Genomic DNA, 13259 nt, shown 5'->3' on the forward strand with positions numbered 1-13259 from the left:
TGTTGGGGGTTGAGCTCTAACAGCCATCTATCTGCCCATTCCTGCAGTTTGTCAAGGTCTTCCTGTAATTTTGGAGGTGATGGTGGTTGAGTGATCCATCAGGAGTGTTCCTGCCGGATATGCGTACTGCTCGACTACTCTGCATCCCGTCCACAGTGCTCATGCTGTCATCCCGTCCACAGTGCTCATGCTGTCATCCCGTCCACAGTGCTTATGCTGTCATCCCGTCCACAGTGCTCATGTTGTCATCCCGTCCACAGTGCTCATGCTGTCATCCCGTCCACGGTGCTCATGCTGTCATCCCGTCCACAGTGCTCATGCTGTCATCCCGTCCACGGTGCTCATGCTGTCATCCCGTCCACAGTGCTCATGCTGTCATCCCGTCCACAGTGCTCATGCTGTCATCCCGTCCACGGTGCTCATGCTGTCATCCCGTCCACAGTGCTCATGCTGTCATCCCGTCCACGGTGCTCATGCTGTCATCCCGTCCACGGTGCTCATGCTGTCATCCCGTCCACAGTGCTCATGCTGTCATCCCGTCCACAGTGCTCATGCTGTCATCCCGTCCACAGTGCTCATGCTGTCATCCCGTCCACGGTGCTCATGCTGTCATCCCGCCCACAGTGCTCATGCTGTCATCCCGTCCACAGTGCTCATGCTGTCATCCCGCCCACAGTGCTCATGCTGTCATCCCGTCCACAGTGCTCATGCTGTCATCCCGTCCACAGTGCTCATGCTGTCATCCCGTCCACAGTGCTCATGCTGTCATCCCGTCCACAGTGCTCATGCTGTCATCCCGTCCACGGTGCTCATGCTGTCATCCCGTCCACGGTGCTCATGCTGTCATCCCGTCCACAGTGCTCATGCTGTCATCCCGTCCACGGTGCTCATGCTGTCATCCCGTCCACAGTGCTCATGCTGTCATCCCGTCCACAGTGCTCATGCAGTCTTCCCGTCTACCCTTCACAAAGGCGTGATATATCAGTGGGGAAAATCTAGTGGGTTAAGACAGGTGGATCTGGTGATCAACAGGACGCTGGTTCGAATCCCCCTCCGCGCGCGCGCGCGCGCACCGCTCCAACTGGTTATCTAACAACCAAGGAGCTTCAACAACCATTGATGCATGTTTGTGTCAGCCGCGAGGAGTCGATCTCCCGTTAGATCGGCAGATTGACTCTTAACAAATCCATCGATCGATCGATGGATTTGGTGACAGGATATGATCGATGGTCTGGTGAGAGGGGTAAGGGGGAATGGACTGGGGACTGGGAAGGGGGAAGGGAAAGGGGGAAGGGAAAGGGGATAGGAGGGAGGAGGCGAGGAACAATGTCAGACGCGGTTGAACGCTGGCACCTCACTACCCACATTAGGAATCAAACTCAAATGGATGATTGTCATGTGTGAGAAGTGAGGGAGGGGGTGAGGAGTGAGGGAGGGGGTGAGGGAGAGGCACGAGGTGTAGGAGGAGGAGAAGGGGGAGGGGGAATGGAGGAGGGGGGGGGGGGGAAGAGGTACCGTAAATCAGCGATGATGGGGGGGGGGGGAGGGGGGGGGAGTACCGTGCGGGTAGTTACCTGCTCGTTACTGCGGTTCAGCTGGATAACCGCCTGTCTCTCCGTCTCTGTTATTAGCGCCTTAATAACTTGCAATTATATTGGATACTCTGCCATGGATGGTGTTTGAGCTAGGCGCTCGGACGGTGGTAAATATTGTTGATGAGACCAGTGTCCCTGCTTGAGGGAGAGGAGCAGGAGGACCAGCAGCAGGACCAGCAGGTGCAGGAGGACGAGATATTAGGATCAGAAGGAGAGAGAATCTGGTAGATGCAGAGGGAACAGTTCGACAATTCTACCGTATTGTCAACGTTCTGTAATATGGGGGTTCCTTGGCAGAAGTGGATCTTATAACTCTCAAAGTCAGCTCTAGTAGTTGAAGGTACACACACACACACACACACACACACACACACACACACACACACACACATGGGACTGTGAAATGAAATGAAATGGGACTGAAATGGGACTAGGAGATAGGAGACCAAAGGGACAGTACACAATGAAGGGGAACAGCCTACCTGTAACGACGCGTGAAAGAGACCTGGGGGTGGACGTAACACCTAATCTATCTCCTGAGGCACATATTAATAGGATAACGACAGCAGCGTACTCTACACTGGCAAAAGTTAGAACATCATTCAGAAACCTAAGTAAGGAGGCATTTAGGGCGCTTTACACTGCCTACGTGAGGCCAGTCTTAGAGTATGCCGCCTCATCATGGAGTCCCCATCTGAAGAAGCATATAATGAAACTGGAAAAGGTTCAGAGGTTTGCAACGAGACTCGTCCCAGAGCTACGAGGGATGGGGTATGAGGAGCGCCTGAGGGAACTGTGCCTTACGACACTAGAAAGAAGAAGGGAGAGGGGGGACATGATAGGAACGTATAAGATACTCAGAGGGATTGACAGAGTGGACATGGACGAAATGTTCACACGGAATAGTAACAGAACGAGGGGACATGGATGGAAGCTTGAAACTCAGATGAGTCACAGAGATGTTAGGAAGTTTTCTTTTAGCGTGAGAGTAGTGGGAAAATGGAATGCACTTCAGGAACAGGTTGTGGAAGCAAATACTATTCATAATTTTAAAACCAGGTATGATAGGGAAATGGGACAGGAGTCATTGCTGTAAACAACCGATGCTCGAAAGGCGGGATCCAAGAGTCAATGCTCGATCCTGCAGACACAACTAGGTGAGTAACTAGGTGAGTACACACACACACACACACACACACACACACACACACACACACACACACACACACACACACACACACACACACACATCATACATCAAACTCCCAACCCAGATGTGCAGTTCTTTCTTGAAAGATGCTCTGTGACTCTCCCGACAGACTCTGACTCACGACTCTCGTTACCTACTTCCAAGGGTGCAGTTGGGTACTTAAGATGGCAGTTTTCAACACCTTCCCGATGTTCATGTCCGGTGACCTGCTTCCTCAGCCTCTTAACATACTAAGAAGGTTAGGTAAGGTCGGTGTTTTCTATGAAGCTTTTCAAGGTAAACTAGTATGTTTAGTATGACACATATGCACGTATTTAATAAGTCAATATTGACTATACGAAAGTGCGAGAACGGGTTGCCTCAGCATGGTAACTTGGGCCCATATTAACCTAAATTAACTAAGACTCTCAACTCATTGTGTTAAGGATTCTTGAAAAGCTGACGACAACGTTAGTTCGATAAACTGTTAATAAGGTGTCAATGTGTATGTTAACAAACTATGGATTCTAGCTCATCAAGGCTGTATAGCTGACTTAGCTAAAGGAACATTGGGGGATTCAGTTCCTGAACCTATTATGTGCCTCTTTAATCTTTTCCCACTACCTCTCACAGGATGGGTACTGGTTCCACTACCGCACAGTTGATGAGTACTTGACCCACTATCGTTCACAGGAAGGGTGTAGACACCACTATCGCTCACAGGATGGGTGTAGACACCACTATCGCTCACAGGATGGGTGTAGTCACCACTATCGCTCACAGGATGGGTGTAGACACCACTATCGCTCACAGGATGGGTGTAGACACCACTATCGCTCACAGGATGGGTGTAGACACCACTATCGCTCACAGGATGGGTGTAGACACCACTATCGCTCACAGGATGGGTGTAGACACCACTATCGCTCACAGAATGGGTGTAGACACCACTATCGCTCAAAATAATGTTTATGGGATCCACCAGTACTCACAGGATGAATACAGATTGCATCATAAATGAACCCAACTAAAAACCGGTTGTGTGAACACTGGAGAGAACACTGTCAGTATTATATACACGCCATAGGCACGAGGGACCGTGAAATTTCTCGTGGTTGGTCCTTCTCGTTTCTTTAATTTCCTCGACGACACTACGAAAAAAAACACTTGAGCAGCCCAAGAAGGCCGAAGCCACAATAGGGGTGAACCTTGTCGTCGTCATCTCCTGGTGCTTCCTACTCCTCCTGAGATGAGAGAAGGATGCTCTATCAATATCTATCAATATGTTTTATCACTGTAAAGGATGCTGTAGCATTAGAGGGTTCTTAACCGGGGGTATCCATCCTCCCTTCACGGGGATATGAAACCCAAATCATATGGGTGTATTGGGCTCGATCTGTAAACAATTTAAAGACATAAACAATTTCATACTTTTACAATTAACTACCGCCGTCAGTAACTGTGCCTCGATTTGTTTGATTACACAAGAAAAGTAGCAAAAATATAACTAGCTGTAGCCACCTCCTGTATATGTGATTTGCAGCATTATATATATATATATATATATATATATATATATATATATATATATATATATATATATATATATATATATATGTGATGATACAAAATTCTGATGATTTTCTTTCAGCTGTTGTGTTCGTGGGTCTCTTTATGGAACTTCAAACCAAGCTATTGGTATCTTCTGAAGGCTTGCTGGTACCTAATAGGTACTCGCCTAGTGAGGGTGAGTCTGGTGGGGGTGAGGATTTCGACAGTCTGGCGAAGATGGTATGGGGGATTTATTGGGTAATCCATTGGGAATCTAAGTGTGACGAAGATGGTATGGGGGATTTAATGGCAACCGTAAACTGGTTAAGAGGCTCTAGTCTGGAGTGCTTGAGAAGTTGGACTCATTGGAGTCACCTACAAATGAGACTACAAACCAGCTAGAATAGCCAGGTGTGGATGATAAGCCAGATGTGGAGGGCAGCCAGGTGTGGAGAGGAAGGAGACCCAGATGTATATAGTGCCAAGTTTGTAATATATTAAAAATTATAGATCTTGGGTAAAGGGCGACTGATACTCGCAGGCTGTTACTTGGGGCCTTGCCACTCAGACCAGTGGCACTGTCTGAGTGTCCAGAGCTAGTGCCAAGAGCAGTGTCACTCTGAGTGTCGAGGATCTGTATCAAGAGATATGTTGCAGGTCACTGTAGTGAGCTGGTTGATAACTGGTTGATACCTGGTTGATACCTGGTTGATGGGGTTCTGGGAGTTCTTCTACTCCCCAAGCCCGGCCCGGGGCCAGGCTTGACTTGTGAGAGGTTGGTCCACCAGGCTGTTGCTTGGAGCGGCCCGCAGGCCCACATACCCACCACAGCCCGTGAGTGTCACTGCAGCTGTGATAAGTTCAGAGGTGATAAGATGTAGGTCCGCCCGGTCGGCCCAGTGGACAGCACGCTGGACTTGTGATCCTGTGGTCCTGGGTTCGATCCCAGGCGCCGGGGAGAAACAATGGGCAGAGTTTCTTTCACCCTATGCCCCTGTTACCTAGCGGTAAAATAGGTACCTGGGTGTTAGTCAGCTGTCACGGGCTGCTTCCTGGGGGGGGGGGAGGCCTGGTCGAGGACCGGGCCGCGGGGACACTAAAGCCCCGGAATCATCTCAAGATAACCTCAAGATCTCTCAAGATAACTTGAGGACATCATCAGGCGCTTCACCCCGACATAAATCATAGCGAAGACGTCCCGCGGGACATCGTTGAATGATTGATGGGTGTCAGGCCAGAGTGTGGGGGTGTGCGCGGCAGTGGCAATCTTGCAACGGAGGGGGCCACTCTTGCCCACTGGCCAGGGCCACTCTTGCCCACTGGCCAGTATGCAAGGGAGGGGGAAGTTCCGGGAATGGTAGCCAGTGGGAAGGGGGGTTTGAGTGGTCCCCCAGTGGGCTCTGGCGTCCCGGCAGTGGGGTGTGAGAGAGTTAGGAGTGCAATCCAGTAGATGGGATGCTGGAAGTGGGGGGTTTTGGGTCCCGGATGCTGGCAGTGGGAATGGATCAAGAAGTAAGATTAAAGCCAGTGGCATTAAGCTAGGACAGCATCGTCACTGGAGCGACAGACAGGTACTTACCGGCTGACATAACTCATCAAATTCAATCCGTAATAAATAACTTTCATTTAGACATGCCAAGGAAACCATATCAGTAATAAAAAAGAAAAAGAAATGGCTAGAGTTATTATGGTTTATCATTCCTATTATAGGGTATTAATAGGCAAGTGTTATCATTCCTATTATAGGGTATTAATAGGCAAGTGTTATCATTCCTATTATAGGGTATTAATAGGCAAGTGTTATCATTCCTATTATAGGGTATTAATAGGCAAGTGATATCATTCCTATTATAGGGTATTAATAGGCAAGTGTTATCATTCCTATTATAGGGTGTTAATAGGCAAGTGATATCATTCCTATTATAGGGTATTAATAGGCAAGTGTTATCATTCCTATTTAGGCTATTAATAGTGTCACCATCTACAGTCAATTGGTGCCCATCTATAGGGTCACCATCTACGGTCAATAGGTGCCCATCTATAGGGTCACCATCTACGCACAAGATTGTGACAATGTGAAGTGTTCACAGCAGAGTGACAAGGATCTTATCCACACTTAATTAAGTAACAAATCCAAATTAATTAAGTAGCATTCTTCAACCGTGAGAGGAGACAGATAAGAGATTACTTAGTACAAGTGTGAACATTTTGACGATATTCATTCACTTTTAATACATTTTATTCACTTCAATATCGTCAAGTTAATCAAAATGTATAACAAAAATCATTATAAAATCAAAACACAATGAAATAATTTATATATATATCTTTCGAGTGGTATATTGTTTACAGGTTAACTAGAGAGTTACATATGCGCTTAAGAATATATCAGATCCTGTATATATATTCTTAACATAGATTAGACACGGCATATACGCTTAAATAAATTAGATAATGTATATACATGACTCTGTACGCTGGTAGCCGGGGCTCTAAATTGTGAACGTGTAATTCACTGACCTGTATGGTGTCAGGGAGAGGACGGGTGGGGGGGTGGGTGACGGGAGGGGGGGGGGTGTGGAGACGGGTGGGGGAGGAGACGGGTGGGACGGGTGGGGGAGGAGACGGGTGGGACGGGGGGGGGGGAGACGGGTGGGATGCCCGTCTCACCCGTCCCGGGTGACAATTAACCTGTATCTCATCCTGTTCTCTTCCTCCCCCGTCTTCACCACGCTGGGACTTCCTATTATCCTTCTGCACGCACTCTCACACCCACACACACGTCCTGCACGCACGCGCGCGCGCGCGCACACACACACACACACACACACTTATGTCAGACCAATCCTGGAATATGAAGCTCCAGCCTAGAGTCTATACCTAGTTAAACACAAGACAAATTTAGAGAAGATTCAGAAGTATGCCACCAGACTAGTCCCAGAACTGACAGGTATGAGCTACGAGGAGAGGATACGGGAGCTAAATCTTACGTCCCTGGAAGACAGAAGAGTAAGGGGAGACATGATATCCACCTACAAAATTCTCATGGGAATTGACAGGGTGGACAAAGACTAGCACGGGGTGGAACACGAACAAGGGGACACAGGTGGAGACCAAATGAGCCACAGAGACATTAGAAAGAATTTTTTCAGTGTCAGAGTAGTTAACAAATGGAATGCATTAGGCAGTGATGTGGTGGAGGCTGACTCCATTCACAGTTGGTAGCTCCGCCCCGCCTCTTCAAGCGCTAACCATTAGTGTGAAGGTTGGATGTTATCAAGGCCTGGTGAGAAGCCTTGACAATTCAAGCAAGGCCCAAGATACTGATTCGTTCCCGATATGAGGATTTATGAGGTCCGGGAATATTGTCATGAGGACGTGTCAGGGTGGACGGTGCTCTTCCTTTGTCCATTCCCCCCCCTCTCTCTCTCTCTCTCTCTCTCTCTCTCTCTCTCTCTCTCTCTCTCTCTCTCTCTCTCTCTCTCTCTCTCTCTCTCTCTCTCTCTCTCTCTCTCTCTCTCTCTCTCTCTCTCTCTCTCCCTCTCTCTCTCTCTCTCTCTCTCTCTCTCTCTCTCTCTCTCTCTCTCTCTCTCTCTCTCTCTCTCTCTCTCTCTCTCTCTCTCTCTCTCTCTCTCTCTCTCTCTCTCTCTCTCTCTCTCTCTCCCTCTCTCTCTCTCTCTCTCTCTCTCTCTCTCTCTCTCTCTCTCTCTCTTTGTCCCTCATATTTTGCCTCTTGCTCTCTCACTCTCTCTCTCTATCCGTTGCTCATTGCTAAATAGTTATACTGGCTTAGCACTTTCTCCTGATTCCCAGACTTTTTTGGGGGGAGTAAAGAGGAAGGAGAGGCATACGTGAAGGGAAAGTATAGAAGTGGGAAATACAGTGAGAAGTATGAAAGCCGGCGGGCGGGCTGTCCGCCTTGCTGACACGATGTGTGGGTGTTGGCAGCTAAGCTAAGCTGGCTCCCTCTTGTCAGGGAGCTGTGAGTGTGTGAGAGGTTCTTCACATGTGTTTCACCATATATATGGATGTCTATAGATGAATACTGTGTAGCATTCATATATACACACTCCGATGTTTCTACACATGTTATTCTGTTTAAGGCTCTTTATTTTATTATTATTTACTGAGTTGTTCATACACACATACACATACATACTCATTTTTTTCAATTATGGGGGAAGGATATCTCCCATAATTGAAAAAAAAATTGAGTATGTATGTATGACTTCTGTCACCTCCTCATTCATCTCTTCCCCTTCCCCACCTCCTCCTGCCCCCACTTGGCATGGAACTAACAATGCATTTACGTCCACGACGTCTTAATAAATATAAGAGGGTTTTTAATATTTTCCAGAGTTAATATTGTCTGACGAGGGCTTAGTGTCATGTTTCTCACCACGTCTACCTGTCTGTCATTCTAACTACCTGTCTCTCACTCTAACTACCTGTCTCTCACTCTAACTACCTGTCTCTCACTCTACCTGTCTCTCACTCTAACTACCTGTCTCTCACTCTATATCTGTCTCTCACTCTAACTACCTGTCTCTCACTCTAACTACCTGTCTCTCATCTCATCTAGCACAGAAAACGGCAATATTCCGATGCCTGAATTATTTCCCTAAACATCGTGTTTTAAACAGGTTGGTCAGCTCCGTAGAAAATCGCGTCGTGTTGGGAGATGGGGACTGGTGCCATCTGTTGTTGTTGTTGTTTAAGATGTGCTACTTTAGAACAAAAAGTTGCAAGTAGCACGGGCTATGGTGAGCCCGTAGTCTGGTGCCACCGTTATCTAATGTTCTAACCTTGGCTTCCATCATGATATAGTGAAGAGTCGTGGGGCTCATCATACAACCCCTGGTAGACTCATTATATCATCAGACCAATCACTCATTACACCATCAAATCTCATACAGGCTCTTCGGGTTGTATAGACACGCACTATCCTCACTCTCCTTGACACTATCCTCACTCTCCTTGACACTATCCTCACTCTCCTTGACACTATCCTCACTCTCCCCAGCACCAGCTCCCGACACTATCCTCACTATCCTTGACACTCTCCTTGACACTATCCTCACTCTCCCCAGCACCAGCTCCCGACACTATCCTCACTCTCCTTGACACTCTCCTTGACACTATCCTCACTCTCCCCAGCACCAGCTCCCGACACTATCCTCACTCTCCTTGACACTCTCCTTGACACTATCCTCACTCTCCCCAGCACCAGCTCTTGACACTATCCTCACTCTCCTTGACACTATCCTCACTCTCCCCAGCACCAGCTCCCGACACTATCCTCACTCTCCTTGACACTCTCCTTGACACTCTCCTCACTCTCCCCAGCACCAGCTCTTGACACTATTCTCGTCTCGAACCAGTATTGTCACATGTAGTCTCTAGTCAGGTGTTTTCTCTGCTTGCTGTGTCAAGTGGTGATACATCTGTGCATATCTGGGACAGGAGTCATCAAGCCTTTATACAACCCATCCTTACGAAACCTGTACATCTTTCAACAATCTTGAAGCCTTTGCCTGCGTTACACTAACCCTATTACGAGCTTCGAAACTACTTCACAACCCAAGGTTATTATGGTTGTTAACAACCTCGCTTTGCAACAGAGTTCATCGGCTCTTTAATAAGTGTAAACAATGCTAGCATGAAAGATGCAGAGGTTTCGTAAGGGGGTTGCATAAGTGCTTGACCACTCTTGGTCCAGGGCTGACTAACACAATCCTATCTGCTCAATACCTTTACGAGACTGTATGACGCCTCGTATGATTCGTACACTCATCACGTTCGCTCACTATTGCACACAAAAGTGTACAATCACAGCCTCTATTTTACAATCCTCTGGCACACTGCAACTTTCCCAATATACTTTCTGCTAAGTTCATCATATTCATCACAGTCCCCTCTCATCTGGTGCACTTGATCCATTCTCCGTATACTTCACCTACACCTGCAACTTACCCAAAGTTGCAACTTACCCAAACTTCAGGTTTGCACCGATGAACTTACCTATGTCATGGATTATCTTCCGCTGTTATTAATTTCTTTTTAATCTTTTTCACGCCAGAAAACTCCTATTATGTTCACATCTACCCATCTTACTCATCAAATCATCTCATCAGAGAGGAGTGTTGATGCTGTAAACCCCGGGAGATGAGTGAGGATGCTGGAAACGCATTGACGTTGACATGAATAGTAATGACAGTGACAGCAATTGATGATGGGTCTGTAACCACTGAGGACAACAAGGATGGTGACACAAAGAGGGGGGAGGGGTGACAGTGGGGTGAGACTAGGGGGGGAGGGAGGAGGGGGTGGTTCCCCGATGATTGTATCACTAACGATTGTAATAGATCAACAATGATAGTGTAAGAACCGTCAAGTTATTGTTTATCGAGGATGATTACTCTTGCAATAGCCGTCTTGCAGCTTGCTGGTGTTATTTTGATTGTTGAAAGAGCGTTGCTGATTCGTCAATCCCTGTTCCAACTCCCATCTACAATCAGTTTTACTCTTGACACGTGAAACAGGCAACGAAGAACTACAAGAAAACCACAATCACGTGAAGAAAAAGCAAGAGCTTCAGATGAATAACTTAAAACAAGAATACAAGAAATAATGCCTCGCTTACAGCAGAAACGGCAATAGTCTGTCTGACCTTCACGCAATTTTGAATGCAAATCCTGCCGGGGTTGGCTCGTCCTCCCCTGCCTCCCCCACGCCTCCAACCGAGGTTCCATCAACAAAAAAATAGCCGAGGACCAAAATTGCGATGCAAAGATTGCAGCCGGCATGCTGGAAATCGCCCGCTTCCCGCAATACGCCCTATTACACGATGATATAACTCAAAGGGAGCCACCACCACCACTACCACCATTGGCCGGTTTGAGAGTGGCCCGTCTTGTCCTAGCCTAGGAATCAATTAGACTGTCACACCACACTATACGAGCTGTGGCATTAGGCTATTACTACGCCCATTATAACGCCACTCACCAATCATCCGGTCGGTACCAATCACCAATAGTTTAACAGGGTCCGCTGGGGATTTCAACGCGGCGGACGAAGGGGGCGCTCAGGTACTACATATATAATGAACAAATCCACAAGGGCCGTGACGAGGATTCGAACCTGCGTCCGGGAGCATCCCAGACACTGCCTTAATCGACTGAGCTACGACTCTGTGTATGGTATTATATATAAGTTTGAGCGAAGTTGAGGAAGTCGTTAAAGAAGTCTTCAAGGAAGGGGTGGAAAGAGAAATGGATTTGAGAGAAACTGCTTCGTTATGGTCAAGTATCTTTCTCATGACTTTCATTTGTTACGAATTCTAATATAGATATATATATGGGTATTGAGCGCGTGCACGCTCGGGGCACATACTTGTTGGATAGTTCTTTGTACAAACATTTAAAGTATTTACGAATAAGGGCTCATTAACGCTGAAAACATATGTTAACCACGTCGCGAGTGGGGGATTAGACCACCCCGAAGTAGAGGTGGATTAGACCACCCCAAGGTAGAGGTAGATTAGACAACCCCGAGGTAGAGGTAGATTAGATAACCCCGAGGTAGAGGTGGATTAAACCACCCCAAGGTAGAGGTAGATTAGATAACCCCGAGGTAGAGGTGGATTAGACCACCCCAAGGTAGAGGTAGATTAAACCACCCCGAGGTAGAGGTGGATTAGACCACCCCAAGGTAGATTAGATAACCCCGAGGTAGAGGTGGATTAGACCACCCCAAGGTAGAGGTAGATTAAACCACCCCGAGGTAGAGGTGGATTAGACCACCCCAAGGTAGAGGTAGATTAGACAACCCCGAGGTAGAGGTGGGTTAGACCACTTCGCTGTAGGAATTGGTTGAACTAGCCCCACTGTAAAGATGGGTTGGTCTAACCCTGCTGCAAGAGTGTGTTGACCTAGCCAAGTTGCAAAGGTAGACTTGGTTAGACCCCTAAACCCCTTTCCAACACTATGAACGCATTGCTTCATGTTCTCTTAATATCTCCTCTTAAAAATCTCCGTAATACCCCTTTCGTCCTCTTGATATAAAATTCTCATTTAGGCAAATCAACCCAATTCCTAGTATTACTACGGGCTCACCATAGACCGTGCTGATTGGGACTTTTTGTTCCAAGTGGCGAATCTTAAACAACAACAACAATTGCAGTAATTTGGTTCACACTTCTTCTCTTTGCTTCCTCCTCTTCGTGTCTGTATTAATTGATCCTCTTGTTCTTTCCAATCCGTAGGAACAATGTTCCCTTCTGTCATCTTTAGGAACTCGAAGTCGTCCTATTGATTGATCTTCTGGCTAAATAATCTTTCCTAGCTTCTTTCCTTACATCTTTTTCTGAAATGGCTCTCTTGCATAAGACCCTTAAGTTGTTGTTGTTAAAGATTTAGCTACTCAGGACGAAGTGTCCATGTAGCACGGGCTATGGCGAGCCCGTAAGGTCCTTAAGTCTTGGCTTTGGTGCTACTGACTCCTTTCTTACTGAGTACATAAATGATTTCGTCATCTTAGCAAACGGTACACACAGAGATCACACTAACGTGATGCATCAAATGAACAAATCCACAAGGGCCGTGACGAGGATTCGAACCTGCGTCCGGGAGCATCCCAGACACTGCCTTAATTGACTGAGCTACGACAGGGTTAAAAAGGGTTGAAACTGAAATTCTACTGAACTTACTGGATCCCGTAGCCTCTCAGAGGCAAAACTCCGAGCAAGTTTTGATGCTAACGGACGCAGGTTCGAATCCTCGTCACGGCCCTTGTGGATTTGTTCATTAGCAAACGGTGGTCTGACTTTACAAGAATGCCAAAACCTCAGTGCTATTGACTCTCCTAAACCCCATGTATTTTTTTGTATATATATATATATATATATATATATATATATATATATA

At 47.0% G+C, this 13259-nt stretch overlaps 1 protein-coding gene across 1 annotated transcript; it reads left to right on the top strand.

The window, feature by feature from the left end:
- The first annotated feature begins 213 nt into the window (after positions 1-213).
- Positions 214-999, top strand: LOC138371834 (keratin-associated protein 10-8-like). The gene has a single exon (XM_069336860.1). The coding sequence runs from the start codon at positions 214-216 to the stop codon at positions 997-999; it is 786 nt and encodes a 261-aa protein (XP_069192961.1).
- Positions 1000-13259: the final 12260 nt, after the last annotated feature.

Source organism: Procambarus clarkii, chromosome 37, assembly GCF_040958095.1.
Source record: "Procambarus clarkii isolate CNS0578487 chromosome 37, FALCON_Pclarkii_2.0, whole genome shotgun sequence".
In the NCBI taxonomy this organism is placed as follows: domain Eukaryota; kingdom Metazoa; phylum Arthropoda; class Malacostraca; order Decapoda; family Cambaridae; genus Procambarus; species Procambarus clarkii.

What these genes read in the sequence shown, in the direction of transcription:
- LOC138371834 (XM_069336860.1), top strand. Translation starts at nt 214, where the DNA reads ATGCTGTCATCCCGTCCACAGTGCTCATGTTGTCATCCCGTCCACAGT.